Source organism: Perognathus longimembris, chromosome 2, assembly GCF_023159225.1.
Source record: "Perognathus longimembris pacificus isolate PPM17 chromosome 2, ASM2315922v1, whole genome shotgun sequence".
In the NCBI taxonomy this organism is placed as follows: Eukaryota; Metazoa; Chordata; class Mammalia; order Rodentia; family Heteromyidae; genus Perognathus; species Perognathus longimembris.
Genome location: NC_063162.1, coordinates 76,858,766 through 76,880,832, shown reverse-complemented (window position 1 = coordinate 76,880,832; position 22,067 = coordinate 76,858,766). Strand labels below are relative to the sequence as shown.

The 22,067-nt window shown below is 37.7% G+C and overlaps 1 protein-coding gene across 4 annotated transcripts in view; it reads right to left on the bottom strand.

The window, feature by feature from the left end:
• Nucleotides 1–22,067, bottom strand: part of Abca13 (ATP binding cassette subfamily A member 13) — a 403,566-nt gene that overhangs the window by 10,075 nt on the left and 371,424 nt on the right. For all 4 annotated transcript variants that reach the window (XM_048339554.1, XM_048339551.1, XM_048339552.1 and 1 more), the window contains one exon: nt 20,363–20,455. In XM_048339554.1, coding sequence (XP_048195511.1) covers nt 20,363–20,455 — 93 coding nt within the window. The remainder of the gene's footprint in view (nt 1–20,362; nt 20,456–22,067) is intronic.

Sequence of the window (22,067 nt, the reverse complement as noted above, 5' to 3'; positions counted from 1 at the left end):
TCCAATGAAGTCCATTGTCACTCAGCTCATTAACAGGCAGAGCTGGAACCAACTGAGGCTCATCCAACAGGTACATATTTCCATCTACAGTTTGCCTTAATTATTTGAATGTTGCTTAAACGTAGTTTGAAAAACATTGTAATTGTTGAATATGCAAACAAGAACAATTGTGAGGATTATACATCTAAGGTATTAACATAAAAAAGAGCTTCTGACCAACAAGGAATAATAATTTTTAAGAAATAGTTTGAGACAGCTAGGGAAAAAATCATAATTAACAGAGCTTCAGTAAGCCACTAAAGGTAGAGACAGGATCAAATGGGCAGAAGACAAGACTTAACAACTTAAAAAGCTTGAGCCATGATAATACCTAACATTTTATGAAGTCTCTCTGCACCTAAAAGAGCCATTTTCCTCCCCCTGCTTCTTCTTCTTCTTCCTCTTTTTCTCTCTTTCTTCCTTTCTTTTATTCTTCCTTTCTTTCTTCTGTTCTTTGTCTCTGTCATTCTCTCTCTTTTCCTTCCTTTCTTCTGCCTTTCTATCTTTTCTTTGTGCTGGGTGCTTGAACTCTGGGCCTACCATTCTGGCTTGGCTTTTTCTCTTAAGGCTGGTGCTCTACCACTTTAGCCACACTTCTACTTCTGTATTTTTGCTGGTTAAGAGTAGATACAAATCTCAAGAATCTTTCTGCCTGGGCTGACTTTGAATAATGATCCTCAGATTTCAGACTCTGGAAAAGCTAGGATTACAGGCCCAAACCATGGTCAGAGGACAAGAGCTCCTTTCATAAATGACTCTACCAGACATACGTTTAAGAGCATGGTCAATGCTTCCATTAGGAAGTAAATTGCTTCACAGGCAATCCCATGGAATCTATGCACTTTCAATAGATTTGGTCTTGTATAGCATTAGGAGTCATTCTGAGTGCAGGAGAGTTTTCTCTTAGCTATCTCTGAAGGTTCTCACTGGCAAACTAAATATGACATATGTACCCTAGTTCTCCTATGACTCTATTACTCTCATTTGTCTTTCACCACAACTTGCACTGTTATTGAGAACAGTCTCAGGCTTTAAGTTCTCTACTCATTGCTGCAGATTAGAAGAAATTAGGAGTTATCTGTTTTGTGGCTTCCTTCTTTTTTCATGCATTTTTATTGTTATAATAAAGATGATGTGCAGAGGGGTTACAGTTACACAAGTCAGGTAAAGCATACATTCCTTTTTGAACAATGCCACCCCTTCCCTCACTCTCTTCCAGTTTTTCCCTCCTGTGCCCACTCTCAAGTTATTTAGTTCATTTTCAACATATTGAGTACTGCTGCTGCATTTGTGCATATTTTGTCCCACCATTTCTGTGTCTCATCTTACCCTCCACTTTACTCTCCCAGACAGATAAACAAGACAAAAGGAAAAGAAAAGAAAAACAGCAATAAAGGGAAAAAAGTGTCTTGTTTACATTTGCTGGAGTTTTTTTAGTTAAATATTATACTTTCATGTTCCTCTCCTAAGAATATCCTCCTTTGTTCTCAATGTGTGTGGACGCCTACAAACCTGTATAATTTATCATGTCCCAGTGTGTTTTTTTTGTGGCTTCCTTCTTATCCAAGGCAAGTACCTGAGCCATAGCTCTGGAGGGGGGAATGTAAGCAATATCAGATACTTCTCTCTGAAGGGCACATCCACCTTAGGACCTGAGTACACATCTGAGAAGACAGAACTGAACCTTTTGGTTTTCTCAGCTTGCTTCTCCCTTGTGATCTGGGGTGGGGACAATGTGAATCCCACTTCTCACCTAGTTTAGGGTCTTTAGGTTGTAAGGTAGACCTGGGAGCCAAAGGGAGCTGTCACCTCTCAGCTGGACTCAATGGCAGAAAACACCTGGAAGCAAGAAAAGACATGGTGCCATGCTTCTACTTGGGGAAAGGGATTGCCCACTCATGGAGAGCCAGGTGGATGAAGGAGCCTGAGTTCTTGAGCACACCTACGTGGAGTAGAATTTCTCTTCCCCTTATCTGGATGGTAGGAGGAAAGCAACATATCTTGGTTTGAATGCTGAAGAATGTTGTTATCTACTTTGTTATAGCACAGGCTTTAAAGACCAATTTTAGATGGAGATTCTAAATGGTAGTTTTTATACAGTTGTCATAAGGTTTCTTGGGGATGGGTCTGCTGAGCTACTCACCCATGTCCTGGTGGCACTCTGGTCATCACCTGTCACAGAAATGCCTCTATGTCCACTTTACACTAACTATCCATGTAATCACTCCATATAAAGCAAGGAGGCAGTTATCTCAATTAACACATTCATGCACATGCTGTAAGAAATCAGATTTTCTTTGTCATAGATCACTTGGTTCTTAATTGGTGCTTGGAGGGACTCAGATTAATATCGAAAAGATTCACTTGCTTAATAATGCATTTTCATTCCTCAATCATCACTAGAGGCTCTCCTGTCTTTGGAGGATTGGGGAAAATGTGCCTGCTTTTATGCTAGTGAGGGTCCAGGGTTTCTTTTCTCAAGAGTTCTGTGAATTTCTAGTGTGCCATAGTGACCATTTGCTGTACTCTTATGTTCTCACCTGAATACGTGCTCCTTGGCCTCAGAAGTCTGGTCAGTCAAGCTGAGCATCCTCTAGATACACTTTTCTTGGGAGATTTGTGATTGTACTACTTCTTGGTGTTTTCGTTATGGAGCTGAAGTACATAATTGGAGTGCTCTAGTGTCAATCCACCTGGCCCCATCTCCATATTTCAGGGAACTTTCTCTTTGGGCTCCCGCAAGTGTAGATCACCCTCCTTCCTGCCACCATTATGGGCCAGAAACTAATGAGAGTCTGCCTTACATTCTTAACAGTAGTAAAGGTTAGTTACTCCTTAAGGCAATTCCTCTCAGCTAAGATGTTTGCTTTTATTTCATATGGAATTATTTTTAAACAATTTGACTCCTAAGCATTTGACCAGTAGATCACAAACAAGGTTACAGTAAAGCCATAAGCACAACCATTTTCATTGCCGCATCATTCACCATAGCCAAGATATGTACTCAGGCCAGATGCTCCTCAATAGACAAATGGTTCAAGAAAATGTGGTATATATACACAGTGACGTTTTACACATCTGTTAAAAAGAATATTTCCTTATAGGAAATGTAAAGATTTGGAAAGAATTATATTAAGTGAAGTAGGTCACATTTAGAGAAACAAAGGTGTCATAACTTCATTCCTTTATGGTAGCTTGAATTTGCCTATAAATACTTAAGTAAATATGTTGGGCACTACACAAGTGACTACTAACATATAAACTGAAATATGGTAGACTTAGGGACAACTCAAATAATGTAATTCCTTAGAATGATAAAGTCAAAACCCAACAAAATAAGCACTAGGAAACAGGTACTTGCCAGAAGGGGATGGGTCCAAGGGGAGAGAGGTAGATGAATGAAGAGCAGAAGGGGAGGTGGGAGAATGTAGTCAAGAATCTATGTATATACTACAAGATTGAGAAAAGGAAAGGAAAGGTAGGTCAAGGGGGATGAAAGTATTGAAAAGGATGACATTGATAAAGATGCATTATATTCATAAACTTCTTTCTTAAATGGCAACTCCTTCGTACAACTTATTCAAAGATATTTTTTTAAAGATTTAAAAGCAGGTATGGATGGGATCTGACTAGAGTCCATAGAAGTTATAAGACATTTCTGAAATTAACGTAAAAAAATGTTTAAGCTGATCTTCCTAAAACACCATGTCTCCACAGAAGCAAAAATCCACAGTGAAACAGATTAAAGTGTATTTAATTACTCAGGGCCTGTTGCAAGCTCCAGTGTCTGCACAGGTGGTAGCTGGCTGTGCACTGGATTTAAGGATGAACATTTCAATGATGGTGCTTTCCTCATCTGGCCTCATAAAACCCCAAAACAAATGACCTTGGCTTCCTCCATGGGGGGACATTGTTAATTACACTGATGGGCTCAGAGAGAAAAGAGCAGGAGGAGAATGAAAATTTCCCATGCTGTTGCCTGTGCAGGGACTATGGTGTGAGAACAGTTTGGTGGCTGCTACTGGCATCTGTTGTGAAAAGACTTGATGTAGCTGAAAATACTTCCTGGCCGTAAACCTCCTCTAAACTGTGGCTTCCAAAATGGAGAGATGTAGGCCACAGTTGTTTGGTAGTATTTTTGTATTAGGGCCTATGGTCTGTTGCTAAGATTCAATGGTGGTTGTGTAAGATTCCTAAAGTGTAGTAATGCTGGGTGAGTTCCTCTTCTTTCCCTTCCTCCCTCCCTCTCTCCTTTCTTTCCCCCTCCCTCTCTCCCTCCCTTCCTTTCTTCCTTCCTCTGTTTGTTTCATATGGCTTTCTAACAAACTAAAGTCAGTTTGCTTATTGAAATCACTTTTTAGCTTCTTAGGGTCTCTTTAAGATTCCATAAGGAAGAGTGTAAATGCATAAGATTTTGTTTCACTTTTTTTGATTAAAATCAATTGTTTCAACAATTTAGACATTTTAGCAATCCCTCTATGCTCCAAAATAAGCTGTCTGCTGTTACTCTTGGTAGATTTCATGATGTCAGGATTTTAACTCCACAGGTAATCATTGCATTTACATGTCAACATTCTCTTTAAAAGTGAAAGGAATGTGAAAATGAAATTCCTAGTTGTCCAGGCTGATTGATATAGAAAGATCACTCTTGTAATAATGTCAAGGTATCTTATCTATTGAGATTTCAGGGTGTCTCTGAAATGAAGGAAAATATTCAGAAACAAGCAACAACAAAATAAAAGCAAATAAAAAAGTAGCTAAGATTTAGGGCTCTCACCTACCACCTGGAAACAAAATGCTCTGCATGCTTGTGTGGCAGGTGGAAATGGTATGATGCTGGACATGAGATTTCCTTTTATTCCTTTCTCCTGGACTCTATTGCTTATTCTTTCAAGTTACTCTTTTGACATGTTAGGAAACCTGCAGCCCATAGGCCTCAGCAGGCTCTAAAACTCACTTGTACATGACTGACAGGACATGATGGAGTCTTCTGTGCTTTTGATTGGCCATCCACAGGCATTTATTTGTATTGATAATTTGTATAGCCCATGATAAATGTACAGTGGCCCTTGGGAGAAAAACAGGTTCCTATTCCTGGAAGGGAAAACCAATAGAATATTTTGCTATTTTTCCTGTTAAACCAAACTCTAACAAGGAGTTTGACTAATTTGTTACTGTTAATGTATCAAATCTGAGCTGGCCTTTGAGGGCTATTAGAGGCTGTGTAAACAACTTGACTGAAGCAGCTGATTCCACAGAGGATGTCCCATACAACTGAGCACATGGGACAAGGTTGACCTGACCCAAGGACAGAGATTTCCCTGTCCAAAATAGTATTACATAGGAAACACACTAAAGTGGTGAAGGAAAGGAGACCTGACATTGGTGGCATGAAGAGCACTCTAGGGTAAGAAGGCCATCATCTTGGAGTGCCCACAGACAAAGCCAAAGAGTTTGACTTTTTGCTTATGTGTGGTACTGGGGTCAAAACTCAGACCTATACACATGCCAGACAAACACCAAATGAAATTCCCTGTCTATGGGTGATCTTTGAGCCAGACTTTCATTCTTGAAGCTGAGATGGCCTCCTAAGCTGAGACAGTCCAGAACAAAGACATCACAAGGAAAAAGGTAAATAAAAATAACCCCACTCTAGACCAATATCCTTTAAGCATATAAACATAAATACTCAACAAAGTGCTAAAATAAAATCTAGCAGCATAAACAAAGAACCATACATCGAACACAATCAAGTGAGATTTAACACGCATTGGTTTATCATCCTAAATCTAACCTACTTTGCAGATCCAAAACAAAACACTCACCAAATTAGGAAGAGGAGGGGTCTTCATCAACCTCATAATAGGAACTACAAGAGATTGCAGTAAACATGACACTTAATGGATGTGACACCACCCTCACACTGTAGCTTCAAGTTCTGTAGTTCCAGTTATGTGGGTATAACTGTAATCTGAAAACATTGAATGGAGAACTCCAGAGACAAAACATTTCTACACTTTAAACCTTGGGTATGATGTAGTCTTTTTTTTTTTTTTTTTTCCAGTCCTGGGGCTTGGACTCAGGGCCTGAGCACTGTCCCTGGCTTCTTTTTGCTCAAGGCTAGTGCTCTGCCACTTGAGCCACAGCGCCACTTCTGGCCGTTTTCTGTATATGTGGTGCTGGGGAATTGAACCCAGGGCCTCATGTATACGAGGCAAGCACTCTTGCCACTAGGCCATATCCCCAGCCGGTTATGATGTATTCTTATCATTACTGTTTCATTATTTATTACTGTTATATTTTTACTGTGCCTAGTTTGTTAATTAAACTTCATCCCTACTATGTCTGAGTAGGTAAAAATATAATACACATAAAGTTTTGTATATCCTCAGGTTCAGGCATCCGCTGGAGTCTGCTGTCTATGGACAGGGAGAATGCACTGGCTTCTATCTAGCATTGTAGTATGTTCTAACTGTAGCAATAAGACAAAAAAAATAAATAAAAGGCACCCGTATTGGAAAGGGGAAATAAGCCTGCTATGCTCTGCTCATAGGTAACAGACAGTATATACAGAAAGTACCAAGAAATATACTAATCTTAGAAAAAATAAGAAAATTTACCAAAGTTGAAACATATAGGACCAACACACTAAAATAAACGATTTCTATATATTTGTTAGGCACTGACCTGAATTTAAATTAATAAAATTCATTTTCTAATAAAACAAATAAAATACACAGGATTAAAGTTAACAAAAAAAGTGCAAAATTGGCACTCTGAAATTTTTAAATAACATGCTAGAAGAAATTAAAGATTGTTCAAGTAAATGAGATGAGCTTTTATGTTCATGAATTGGAAGAAGGTATGTTCTTGACAGGCCAATACTCTCCAAATTGATCTAAAGACTGAACACAATCAAGGTCAGGAACCATGATGACTTCTTTCAGGGAAATGAAGCTGATTCTAAAACTCATATGGAATATCAAGGAATTCAGAGTAGCCAAAACTATTAGAGAAAGAAGGATGAACTTGGAGGATTCATTAGGCTTCAAAGTTTTATTACAGCAGTTATATTGATGCTATAGAAGTGACTGTGGAACACACATGTGAATGGATGGATTAGAACAGGAAGTTCATATGTAAACCTTGGGAATTACAGTCAACTTATTTTCACAAGGATGCCGATACCACTCATAGAGAGAAAATAATCTTTTCTCTCCCAAGTAGGTATTGGCTACTATATATTCACATGCCAAGAGAATGAAGCTGAGTCTATATTTCACAGAAAATTTTACTCAGAACTAATCAAAGATTTAGATATAAATGTTAAAACTACAAAACTCTAAAAAGAAAGCATAAGAATATATTTTCATGACATTGGACTTGCAATGGATTTTCAGGTATGACCACAAAAATATAAAGGGGAGAAAAAAACAGATTCACTAGCCTTCATCAAATTAAAAAATGCTTGTGCTTCAAAAGTGTAAAAAACAAGCCACAGAGTAGGAAAACTCTGATAAGGATTTGCATCTAAAATAAATATAAATATCAAACTGAATGTATATTAATAAACACAAATATATTTATGTATTTAAAATATCTACAATATACTATGCAGTAGTGGCTCACACCTGTAATCCTAGCTACTCAAGAGGATGACACTTGGGGAATCATACTTCGGAGATAGCCTGTGAGAATGTCACCAATTAACTAGAAAAAAGCCATGTTGGAATCAGGCTGGAGGTATGGATCAAGTAGTAGAGCACTTCTATGAACCAAAAATCCAAGTGAAAGCATAAGGCCCTTACTTCAACCCTTGGTGCATATAACATATAATATAATACTTAATATATAATATATATAACCAAACCTACAAAATATGATATATAATATAATATTATTATAAATAATAAAACCCTATAAAATATCACAGGATTTATATAAATATTCATATTATATTATTTACTTTATATATTTTCCATGCCAATGTATTTATATTAGTCTTCCAACTCAGTTATTAAAAGAACATGACATAAACATGATGCAAATATCTACATAAGCAATACATTTTTTAAAAAGATGGCAATTCACACATGAAAAGTGCTCAAGAGCCGGTGAGAAACATAAATCAAAGCCACGCTGTGATTCTCCTTCACACTCACTAGGAGAGCTAATGGAAAAAAATTCAGCTAAGAAGTGATGGGAAGGACACAGAAGCGTCAAATGTTCTCACACACTGATGATGAGATTGTAAGGTGACACAGCCAATCTGGAGAACATCCTGGCAAAGCCTCGCATAGTCTCCACATCACCCAGCAATGTCACTCTAAGCAATGGGAACATATTCACACACAACTTGTACAAGAATGCTGATAGCAAAACTTTTCATGAGGTCAATACTCATGAATTGGTAAATAAAATACAAAGTACCTCACCTTCAAAAAGAATTGATACATGCTACTTTACCATCTGTGAATTGTAAACTACCAAGCTTTCTCAAAGCAGGCTTTCCCATAATACCACACACCTGATTCCACTTACATGAATTGTCTTTAAGAGATGAGTCTCTAGCAGAAGAAACAATCTGTGTTAACTTAGGTTAATGCAAATAGGATCACAAAAGTGGGGCAGCTGAAGAAATAGTTCTCCATATGAAATGTTAAGAATGTTCTACAATTAGCTATGGAACGGATGTGTGTGTGTGTGTGTGTGTGTGTGTAAAATACTTATGTTATTTACTCTAATATTTTCCATGTTAATGTGTATATATATTAGTCTTATATACATATATCCCCAATACAGTAAAGACTATTAAATTGTATATTTAGTACAGATGAATTGTGAGATATAAAATATGTATCAACAAAGCTGCGAAAAAGGCAAGGCAGGGTTGGGATGTAGCTCAGTGGTAAAGCATTTGCCTAGCAAGTGCAACGTCCTTGGTTTGATCCCCAAAAAAGAAAAGACAAAACAAAAGGCAAGGCAAAGATGGGTTTTAACAAAGCAGTTAGAAGACATTTAAAGATTGATAGGATGTAAATATGGCAACAATTGTTTAGTCCTTCTGATGTCCATACCCTTTGCACAAGATTATAGTGTATTCCTGCACTATGGGTGGGCACTCTTTCTACTCTTTTTGGTGGAGGCAAACTGTTACTAGATGTAGCTAAAGTGACATTGCAAGTGTAATGTGGTAATGAGCCATCGTTGTGCACCTCCACCTGTTTATTCTTGTGCCAAAATCTTCTGGACTGATCTCAGAAGGAGGCTGAGTGACAAGTAGAAGGACTCTGCCGAGTTGGCTATCTCCAGGGACCCCTGAAGATTACTGGGGGTGAATGACAATCATTTCAAGCCACTGAATTTTGATGACTTTAGCAGAATTTTTGTAGCACACTTCAAGTGGTACATAGGACTATTTTATTTAAGGTGGAAAAAATTAAACTTGTACACAATGTTATAAACTATCAAACAAATATTGAGGATTCATGCAGTTCTGTGCAAATGAACTTGAGCTTGGGCATTTGAACTTAAAGAAAGTACATCTCCCAAGTGCTAATTTAGATTGGTTTTAAACCTGAAACATAGTTCTGACTAATAGGACTCATAATCCAATTTAATCCAATTATAATCCATAGTCCCAACAGTTTTCTATGCACCATTTATACTTAACTTTCCTATGCTATATTTTGCCATCAGTATGACATATTAATTTTAGGCAAGCCAGAGTATGTTCGCACTACATCTGGCTTTCCAGCAGAGAAGGTGACAGCAAAATATTGCCAAGTCCATGGCAGTAATTAGGCCTGAATCACACCCCTGATAGTTCCTGCTAATGGAGATGTTGAGTATAGACAGACAGAGCCCTGATTGTAAATGCAACAACTAAGAGTGAATAATGAAGACTGTTTTTGAGAGAAAGCAGGCTTCATCTTGTGTAGAGATACATGGGGCCTGAGTAAACATCTTTAAGAGGCAAATTATGATTATTAACAGTAGATGCTCACTAAGCGAGATGGGGTCCAAGGGTTTCCAAGGACCTCATCCAGTTCCTCTTTGAGAGTCCACACAGTCACAGCACCTTTAGAAGGAATTATTATTAAGAGAAGATCAAAAACAAGGTAGGATGTAATACTTGTTCCTCCAAAGATTCATTCAGTTCAACAAAGACTCAGTGTCTGTGTTATATTAGGCCCAAACATTAAGAATACAGAAATCAGCAAAAACAAAGGTCCCTCATCAATGTTGTTAGACAGAGACAGTGAGTAACAAATAAAATAAGGAATGCTGTGGTCTGTCCAGGTGTATTCATGAGTAGCAGATAAACAAAAATGAGCTGGGATGTTAGCAATTTTAACATCTGGTATTAGGTTGCTTCATTTCTAATCATCACATCTGCATTCAAGTGAGAAAGAAGCAAAATGGAAGGAACGAAGTAAGGAAAACATGATCCTCACTACAAATTCAAATTCTCCAGAAAGATGGACCTTGTAGCTTTTGTCATATACATGTTCACAATGTTGTTTGGGGGAGAGCTCTGTTCCTAACAATCTTTCTATTTCAGTACAGATAAATGTAACGGAGACTGTAACAGTAAGAGTCACTCTAAGAAACTTGGAGTGAAGAAGGTGAACTTTAAAACCAATTCTGGATGGATTGCAGACACACACCACATTCTTGTGTCTCTGCAAAGCAGAAATAAAACCTCAGACACATGTTTACAGGGAACGGTTTGAAAATTAGTAAGAGGAAGGCACCAGTAAGGGACAAGACAGATAGTGGTTAGGAAAAAAATATAAAATTACCAAACTTTAATCTAAAAATATTCTGCATACACACATATACAAAAATAAAATAAAACAATGAAACCTGTAGAAATTGTTCCAAGAAGGAAAAACACAAAGGAGACTAAGTTTATTTTGGCTATATTGTACATATATCATATTACTGTATTATATAGTTATGTTATAAAACACATATTATGTAATGTTAGATATGTTATACAATTTATATTGTATAGTTTTACAATATGATAATAAATATTATAGTAAAATTCCTTTGTACTACTAACCTGTTAATGTAGGTTAAAAAAATAGATATTGATTGTTTAAATGGTCTTTTTGTTTTCAGTATAAACTCTGTGCTTGGGACCAACTGTCTCACTTTGATCTGTCTCAGTTTCCCTACACTAAGGTGCCCTACAAGTAGCCATTTATGTCATCAGGTTTAAATGGGACAATGAATTATAAAATATTTGTCAGCTGGAAATATGGCCTAGTTGTAAAGTGCTTGCCTCATATACATGAAGCCCTGGGTACGATTCCTCAGCACCACATATATAGAAAAAGCTAGAAGTGGCACTGAGGCTTAAGTGGTAGAGTGCTAGCCTTGAGCAAAAAGAAGCCAGCAACAGTGCTTAGCCCCTGAGTTCAAGCCCCAGGACTGGCAAAATAAAGTGTCAAATGGCCTCTATTAAGTAGTGATTAAAACAAATGTAGTGGCGTGGATCTGATCTCAGTTCATGTGACTTCAGAATTTTTACACATTGGTTCAAAACTTTGATGAGTCCAGCTACCCCATCTCCAGGTCATAAAATGACATTGCCATAGTCTCAAACACCTCTTTGTCTATGAAACCACTCATGCCAAACTCTCCCGTAAAACACTGGGTTTGCATCTTATGAATTACATCGTTGTCATCTCTAATACAGGAGCCAAATAAATGCATGTAACTTCAAAGGTATCACTAGTCTGAACTCCTAACAAAAAAAATCCATCCATCTAAAATGGAAGCAGTTGCAACATTCACCATAGCCAAGTCGTGTGTGTCTGTGTGTGTGTGTATATATATATATATATATATATATATATATATATATATATATATATGAAAACAGATGCTATCCAATGGAGCAATAGATCAAGAAAATGTGATAGAGGAAAGTGGTGGTGTGGCTCAAGTGGTAGAGCACTAGCTGTGAGCTGAAGACCTCAGGGACCCATGTTCAAGCCTCATGAGCAACAAAGAGAAAAAAAAGAAAAGAAAATGTGTGTGTGTGTGTGAGAGAGAGAGAGAGATAAACACACATGTATTTATACACACATATATATGTATATGTGTGTCTATACACACATATACATATATAATGGAATTTTACTCATCCATCAGGGAAAAGGTTACTTCTACATCATTTCCAAGGAAATGGATGGACCTAGATGAAATGACGTTAGGTGAAGTAATTCTGGCTCAGAGAAACAAAGGATACATTTTCCCTCATATGTAAAATTAGATCTAAATTTATAAACATATATGTAAATATATAAAGGTCATATGCATATATGCACAAGCATTTCAATGGAGGAGTATTTCACAGGTTAACAAAATTAATACCAAGAAGCTGGGACTTGTGGTATTGAGGGGGAAGGGAGTAATGGAGAAGGGGTAGATGAATAGGGATAGGAATAGTGGGCAGATTCACTCACAATATTCAATAGATATATGTGAAAATAGACTAGGGAATTTGAAATGATGGGTGGGATTGGGAGAGATAGTGAGAATGATGAAAGGGGTAACATTTATCGAGATGTGTTAAACTGTTACAAACTGATCAGATGAAATGAAATCCCTGTGTATGACTACTTAATGGCAAGAATAAATAAATAAATATAATGGAAACAGTTATCTGCACTTGTATCTCCTATATTCATTCTGGGTGAGAGGCAGTCAGCTTATTTCTCACAGAAAATACCAGACAATGAGAGCGGAGAGTTCCTTTTTTGTGGGTAACAGCTCTGGGTGGCTCACGATCTGAATTTTCAAGCCTGTAGGCATCCACCTAAAATACCCAGCAGGAAAGGGGCATGTGAATAAGAATCTCCTGCTGGGTAATTATGTAAGAACAACATTAATTTTGTTCATGCTACACAATGGTGTGGAAACAAATGAAATGACAAATTATGTATGTCAGCTGGGGTGAGAAAATGCTGAGGATGTCGGCCCAATGAACATCTCTCCCTCTATCTGTGTCTCTTTCTCTCTCTCACCTCCCTCTGTCAATACATTTACTTCTTTTTGTTTTCTTGTCAATCATGGTGCTTGAACTCTGGGCCTGGGTGCTGTCCCTGAGCTCTTCAGCTCAAGGCTAGCACTCTACCACTTAAGCCACAGTGGCACTTCCAGTTTTCTGGTGGTTAGTTGGAGATAAGAGTCTCATGGATTTTTCTACTTTGAACTGCGATCCTCACATCTCAGCCTCTGAGTAGCTAGGATTACAGGTGTGAGCCACTGGAACCCAGCATAAATTTACTTCCACTTAAGGGAATGTAGGGATTAGCAGGAGGAATTGAAATATATAGTTCCTTAATATAAAGTAAAATTTAAAGAAAACCAATTCAGAACCTCATTTCATATGTCTGATACCATTACGTAGCCACATGTTCAAATATCTTTCTTTGTGAAAAGGACATAAATATATCACATCATTTTATTTTTAATAACCCATCTCATTATTTGACAATTCAATCTCTCCTTTTTGGATAAAAAAAGAAACTGGCAGTAGCAGTTTCAAATTTAGGAACTCATACTTGCTCATCTTACTTGCTAGGCTGGTGCTCTACTGCATGAGCGATTCCTCCAGTCCAACTTTTTACTGGTTACTTTGGATGTGGAATCTTGTGGATTTTCTTTTTGTTTTTGCCTGTGCTGGCCCAGACTACCATCTTTTAGGTGTCAGCCTCAGTAGCTAGGATTACAGGTGTGAGCCTCAGGATGAGCTTTCAAGTTCACAGTGGTACATTATAGAAACTTTAAATTAAAGTTATCACAATGTAGCCTATGATGTCACATTAGGTGACATTAATTTGCAATTACCCAGTCAACCTGCGAGCTCAAGTTTCGTGACATCTTTTATTGTGTTAGAAGAAAACCTACCAATATAACTGCCTAACAACGCTTCATATTTTAAATTAAATGACCAAATGACATATCTATGATAATATCTTTTGACATTCACTCCAGTTTTGTTCTTAATTCCAAGCTTTTTGTGTTTGACAGCTCAATAAAATGAAAATCCTTATAATTTCTTTGAATCTTTTAAGGCCATGTGGTGTTTATAAACCTTTATCCTCTTTCCTTCCCAAATCAGCCTGTTAAACTTCCCACTGTGAACTCTGTGCCTCAGAAGCAGGCTGTATTTTCCTATCCTAGGAGGCCTCTAGGCAGACTTAAACATCCTTCTGAAGACAAATCCAACACAGAAAAGCAAACAGTGTAGCCTGCAGCTGTTTCTGGTTTCTGGGTTGTGAATGTGCCCACTGCCAAAAGGCAGCTACCAGGGCTCTCAGAAGGTTTGCAGCATGGCATGCAGAGGACTGGGGAATCCATCCCTCATTACCTGTCACAAAATTTTGGTGCCTAAGGGTTGTCTGTCAGGTAGCTGGCACTCCACTTCAACTCTTGTTGGATAACTCATCAAACTTTGTGTGTGTGTGTGTGTGTGTGTGTGTGTGTGTGTGTTTATATACAACTACCCCATATTATATTACTATCTTGAAGTGGAGGTCTCTGGAGCTCAGCATAGTAACCCTTCCTTACACACACATTTGTATGTATACATGTATATACATATATATACATGCATATATAACGGAATTTTACTCATCCATCAGGAAACCTGGGGGAAATAATGTTAAGTGAAGTAAGTCAGGCTCAGAAAAAGAATGATCCAGTAAAAAAAAGGAGCCAGACTTCAGAAAGTCCACTGTACATTCACTTTTCATGCTCCACAAGAACAGAAATCTAATTTTATTCAAGTAGAGAAGTGTCCAGCTTAAAGTCTAGAGACTAAAGTCTGAGACTATCTCACAGTGAAGGAATCAATGGAATTGAAGTGTAAACTAGTGAATGAGCTTAGTTTGGAGGAAATTATACACAGTTGGCATGTGCTCCTGTTGGTTTTCTGTGCTTCCCCTGTCTGCTGCATAACTATGGATGGAGCAACAGCAGCAACTTTGAGACCAACCCAAACGTAAAAACTAGAGCCACTGAATCAATGTCAATTATAAGGTTTATCTGGTTTCTCACTACATACAGAAATGAATATGTTAAGGCAATAAATATGCTTAAATGATTGTGCTTGCTGTTGTTTTACTCAAGCAAATAAAGTTCATCATTTATAAAAACTAAAGTGTTCAAAATTAGAACAGTGGAAACAGAAAACCACTTGATGAAGATCTCAGAAGGGAAGGAGATCATGGTATTATCAAACAGATGGATGATTTAGGGAAAAAAAAATTTTCAGAGTGAGGACAAAAGGAATAAAATGGTGGGGAATTACTAGAAAATTGTTAAGATCTTATCTGGATCATAGGTAGCTTCTCCTACAGAGGAAATCAGACATTATGCATTAAATGTGCAGTGGTGGCATCTTGATAAGAATGGGGGGGCTGGGGATATGGCCTAGTGGCAAGAGTGCTTGCCTCGTATACATGAGGCCCTGGGTTCAATTCCCCAGCACCACATATACAGAAAATGGCCAGAAGGGGCTCTGTGGCTCAAGTGGCAGAGTGCTAGCCTTGAGCAAAAAGAAGCCAGGGACAGTGCTCAGGCCCTGAGTTCAAGCCCTAGGACTGGCCAAAAAAAAAAAAAAAGAATGGGGTAAATGTTGAAACTCTGTGGAGAACACCATCCACCAGGATATCAACAGGGGAAGGAGTTTGTGTGACTCCACCTCTGGCAATGGAGAGACTGCTCTAGTGGAAAGTGCCAGAATGCTCAGTCCCCAAGCCTGAAGTCACTGAATCTCAGCTCTTCCCCACTTCATCTTACATTCAACATGAACGCTCATCATGAGGGCACATCACAGAATAGGTGGAGCCAGAATGCTGAGGTTCAAATCTCAGCTTCTCCAGTTTCCAAAACTGAGGAAAAATACTTTAGAGTGCAAATAAAGGCTTGCTTGTAGCAGATAAACTCAGATCAGAAAGTTTTCTGCTGCTCTTACTTGATATATCTACAGTGCATTAGGTATATGTGCTTTGGAAATCTATTATTATTATTATTATCATTATCTTTTACAAAGATAATCTCTTACAAATCTTTTACAAAAAGGTTTTAATTCAACATGTCAATTATGAGTACAATGCATCTTGACTGATGTCATTCAATTCATTGATCAATGTCAATTCAAAATTTTCCTTGTCTCTCCCATCCCATAGTTCAATTTTCTTATATATAGATTGAATATTATGCCCACATTCCCACCCTCTCTTCATTTGACTACCCCATTGACCTCCCAGACATCTCAAGTGCTAGCTTCCTGGTATTCATTTTGTTAAACTGTAAGTTAGCTGTTCAAAGGAGTTGCACCATTGAAATTCTCCCTCGCATGGACCATAGTATATGCACTGCAAAACCTCAAAATGTTTACCAACTCATGGTATCAATAACAGCATTCAAATAAATAGCTGGAATATTGATTCCATACGAAACATACTATACCCAGGAAGAGGAGGGGGACACAAGGTCTTTTAGCCAAGTATGAGATTTCTCCTTGCCCTCCAGGCAGGGATTGCCCCACATCTGTGGTCCACAATTTCTGGCTTCACTTCTTTTAGACAAGTATTTCTCAGCCAAATCTAGCCCAAAGCAGGCTCCTGCCCATAGCCTGCTTTGTCCCATGGAAAAGCTCAACATGTAGGTCTCAACTGAGACTCAGGCTGTCTCTCCAACCTTGCTTTCTTCTGATTTATTTTCTTAGATGCTCTTCGCCCATACTAACCATTCACTATTTCTTTGTTATTTTCTCTGTGACTCTTTCCGTATTCCATCAGCCTCAAACTACAAGGCCATCATTTTTTATATTTATTTATTTTATTTATTTATTTCAGAGAGGTTACAGTTTCCTATGTTAGACATTGGATACATTTCTTGTACTGTTTGTTAAGACCATCATTGATTCCAGCAATTCTCCCCTGTAACCTGTCATCAACCATGAGCTTAGCTGAGTTCTCAGCATGCTGTTGGTTCAAAGCCATCGCTTACATTTCCAAGAGCTGATTCTAACTTTTTAAAAACAAATTTTGGCAGTTCTGGGGTTTGAACTCAAGGCCTCGAACTCTTATAGCTTGCTTGTTGGCTGGTATTTTACTAATTGAGGTATGCCTCTATCCTTGCCTTTCTGCTGGTTATCATGGAAACAGACTCTCAGTGACTTTTCTGTCTGACCTTCACTTGTGATTCTAAATTTCAGCCTCCTGGGTAGGTAGATTACAGAAGTGAGCCACCAGGCCTGGGCTTCGTTTTGGCTCCTGCAATGTGCCAAGGTCGGTACTGAGATGACCAGGCAAGCAATTGCCACTCCAATCACACACAATCAAACACAAGCCATCAGTAATCATGGCCAAGGCTGTGGCCTGTCCTCAGTGTGCTCAGTCTCATCCACTCCTCATGGCCACCCAGGTGATAGCTGAGAAGAGGGACAGAGGCTTTGGGAGGGTCATGCCGGGCAAAACAGATCCAGGCCCTTGCTTCTTCTCCCATATCTCTATCTGCAGGGTCCTCAGCACACAGCACTCAGGGTCCCAATTAAATCCATCTACATTGAATTTCTAGAGGCAGGAAACAAGGTCACATCCAAGACTGAATCAAATTGAGGACTCTCAGGAGGGAGGAAGTCTCTTTTCTACCCTAAAACAGCACCAACAGCCATGGCAATGCTTTACTCCTTACAGAGTTGTAATCAACCATCTCTAAGGAAGAGCTACCTCGTGTCCACTGCAGAGGCCCCTGTTCAGGAGCACTTGTTTGTATTGTACTTGGTGGATGTGTTTGGAGTGATAGGAGAGGATGTGCGTGGAGTGATAGAGCTGGATAAGAGGAGGAAGGATAATCCAGCAATCTTTCCCCCATGCCAAGGCCTGTACATCACAGCACAATGCTGCAGCTCAGAGCTGCTGACTCCTGGGTGTAGAAGAGGATGCATCACCCTTCATTTCCTAACTCAATATAGAGGAAACATCTGTAGTCATTTATGTAGTTATTATAGGTTTGTTTATTACAGAAGCATACAAATTTCATAAATTACTTTTTAAAACTCTATTAGCTTCATTGTTGCAATGAATAATCCACAAGGCAGCTAGAGTTGACAGCTTTGTGCTCTTGTCTTTATCACTCATGGATAGCATTCTACCTCTTGAGCCATGCCTCCATTTGGAACTCTTTGCTGGTTACTTGGAAATAACTGTCTCCCAGATTTGTCTACCTGGGTAGGCATTGAACTGAGATCCTTAAATCTCAGTCTCCTGAGTAGCTAGGGTTACAAATGTGAGCCCCTGGTGTTTGGACACAAGACAGCTCTTAGGTCATATAGTTACATAGTTCATATGCTCTAACAATATGGATATGAACTATATAACTATGTTATATATCAGCTTATCAGTGACATCAGCACCAAGTCTTAGAGGTATACAGATGCTCTAGAGACTGTGGACCAGTTCAACTAGAGGATAACTCTAGTAGGTGTCTTGACTCACTTTTTATAAACCCGTAGTAAGCCTGATAAAAACCAAGTAGGTACACTCCATCATACATTACCCAACTACAGAACAGACAGTGAATTAATAAGTAAAATAAGTCAGAACAGACAATAAAACAGACCATAAAATTTCAGATAGACACAAGGATTAGAGAGCATGAAATATTATTACTATTGTTATCTTGATGATACTTATTAAAAATAGGTTCTAACAGGTTTATCCGGCAAATGGTTATCCAAACTATCAAGCAACAATAGTTGGATAGTCCTAGCCTAACTCTAAGACAGTGGAAATACCATGTTTACTATATCACATGCCATCTTGATCCAATGTGTCAATTATTCTCTCCATAATGTAAACTTTTAAATTCTATGTACCTCTCTAAACACACACACACACACACACACACACACACACACACAGAGAGAGAGAGAGAGAGAGAGAGAGAGATTTATGAATAAACCTCAGATTGAGAACTCTCACTTCAAATTTTTGAATAAATAGCCAGGTACTGGCGACTCATACCTGTAATTCTAGCTAATCAGGAGCCTGAGATCTGAAAATTACAGTTCAAAGCGAGCCAAGGCAGGAAAGTTAATGAGTTTCTTATCTCCAATAAACGACTCAAAAAAAAAAAAAGATGGAAGGTGAACTGTGGCTTAATGGTAGAATGTAGTAGAATGTATTGGCCTTGATCATAAAAGCACAGAGACAGAACTTGAGCCCTAAGTTCAAGCCCCAGGATCAACAAACAAACACACACACACACACACACACACACACACACACACACACACGAACACCACACATATATGTATGCACACACACATACTCACACAAAAGCTACTAAGTAAATAAAAATCAAAGAGATAATTATCAACATAAATTACCATATAAAAATTATATATAAACAACAAATTAGAGAAGTTAAAAAAAATTCAGGAAACTCTGAAACCAAGAAGTTATACCAGGATATAAAATTGCTCATAGAAAGTAGTGACAAGATCATTATACTTCCAAAAACAAATGGTAAAAAGACATGGAAGGATTATTAACCAGGGAGAGATCTGCTGGATTAGTGAACACAAGAGAACTATACTGAGTGCTCAGTAGATCAAATGAAAAGTAACCACAACAACACTCACTCTTTACTGTCCTAAATGTCAGCTTTTTAATGTTTCTTTATAGTGTTTGATAAAATGGGAATACTGATTCACTGTGACTATGGGTTATGTGGGCATTTTATGTATAAACAAATCATTTCTCATGCTGACTTTATCATCACCCTGCAACGATCTTGTGATACCACAGGTACAATGTCCTGGGAAAAAAGAAAATAAAATGTTTTATGAAAACCATCTTAGAATTACTGTGTCTTTTTTTTTTTTTTTTTTTTTTTTTTTGGCCAGTCCTGGGCCTTGGACTCAGGGCCTGAGCACTGACCCTGGCTTCTTTTTGCTCAAGGCTAGCACTCTGCCACTTGAACCACAGCGCCACTTCTGGCTGTTTTCTGTATATGTGGTGCTGGGGAATTGAGCCCAGGGCTTTATGTATAAGAGGCAAGCACTCTTGCCACTAGGCCATATCCCCAGCCCTACTGTGTCTTTTATATACTCATTCTAGTTTTATGAGCACATCTGTTAGCTTCTTAGGGACTTAATCTACTATTACATGTCAATAGGTAATTTTCTAGACCAAGGTGATGTTTCTAAAGCACCCTCCATAATAATATTACATCACACCTGTGATTTGATAGAAAACATTTGTAGAGTACAGGAAGCTCAGAGTACCTGTTTTTAATGTGCTGAGGGGAGCCAAGACACTTAAAGCTGCCATCAACCATTATGGCCAGCCTGGTGCAAAGGGCTTCACACTCTTCCATGCTGGAAGGAAAGAAAACAAAGTATAAAATACGCCATGTTCTAAAATAGAAAAAAAAAGTGGAACATGATTTATACTGTAGAAATAAAATGGAGGTAAAAATATCATTCGTACAAAATACACAAATTCAAATAGACACCACATGATAACCAAATAAAATGCTTTCAGCCACTTACACAACTTGAAAATATTATTTGCATTTCTATTCACCAGGAAAACTAGTAGAAATTACATATGGAAAAGAACTACTCAGCAACAGCATAAAAATATGAAATGATCTTACCCGAAAATGTGAATATCTTATGATCAAAAGTAACTTTCTAGCAGACAGAAGTGAAATCTTAAAACAATAGGAGAGGGCATTTGAAAGTGAAAAGGATGAAAATCTTAAAATTGGGAAAACTTGTGAAAATTAGCATAATGTAAAATTATAGTACAGCAATAATGAAAATATAAAATATTTTTATATAGGCATGTCCAAACTATCAGTAAATTTATCACAAAAGCATAACAGAAGTTATACTATAACAGTTAATAATTGAAATTTTACAAATATATTTTAATTTGTGATTATAATGTAAATTACAATGTAATTTAAGACTATATCAACATGAAATTGATTATAAAGACCTGTAATTCATTATTATTATGTGAGTTTTATGTTATAGTGAATCAAAATATAATCATGCCTTGAGGAAGATGGATACTAATTAGAAAATATATCTTTAAAATTACTTAGAAGAAGAAAATCATTCAGTCATGAGGGAAAAACATTGTAAAATATGAATATTTGTTATACAACCAAGGAAATTAAAATTAAATAATTCACTAAATAATCACAAAGTCAATGACATGGGGGAAAGGGAAGAGCCTCCAAGTGAATCAAGATTAATGCATAAATGATTGGAGTGTACAATCATACCCTCTAAGCATAACTAAGGAGATGGTTAATATATGGGACAAAAAGGGCTGGGGATATGGCCTAGTGGCAAGAGTGCTTGCCTCGTATACATGAGGCCCTGGGTTCAATTCCCCAGCACCACATATACAGAAAATGGCCAAAAGTGGTGCTGTGGCTCAAGTAGCAGAGTGCTAGCCTTGAGCAAAAAGAAGCCAGGGACAGTGCTCAGGCCCTGAGTCCAAGCCCCAGGACTGGCCAAAAAATAAAAAATAAAAAATAAATAAAAAATAATATATATATATATGGGACAAAAATATCTCCAAGAGTATGAGAACATAATACATAACATTTAAACCAGTATGGATTGGGGTACTCATGTATCATGTATCTCATGATAAAATGCTTCTCTAGTGCATGTTAGACCCAGGTTTATTCCATTTCTAGCAGTGAAAAGAAAGTTACACCAAGAATAACAGTAGAGGTTTCTATACTTACTACAAAGTTATAAATTGATTTAAAAATAAATCAACATAAATTCAGTACATAAAAGGAGCAAACAATACACAGAAAAATCCACAGAACTACTCCTGATGATTAAATCTACTAACAAATTATAAACTTAACCATAAAGTGACTTTATTTTAGTACTATTTTCTACACAGAAAGGCTTTTGTCATATAAACTTTCTTGTTTCTCTATTATAGTGGAAATTT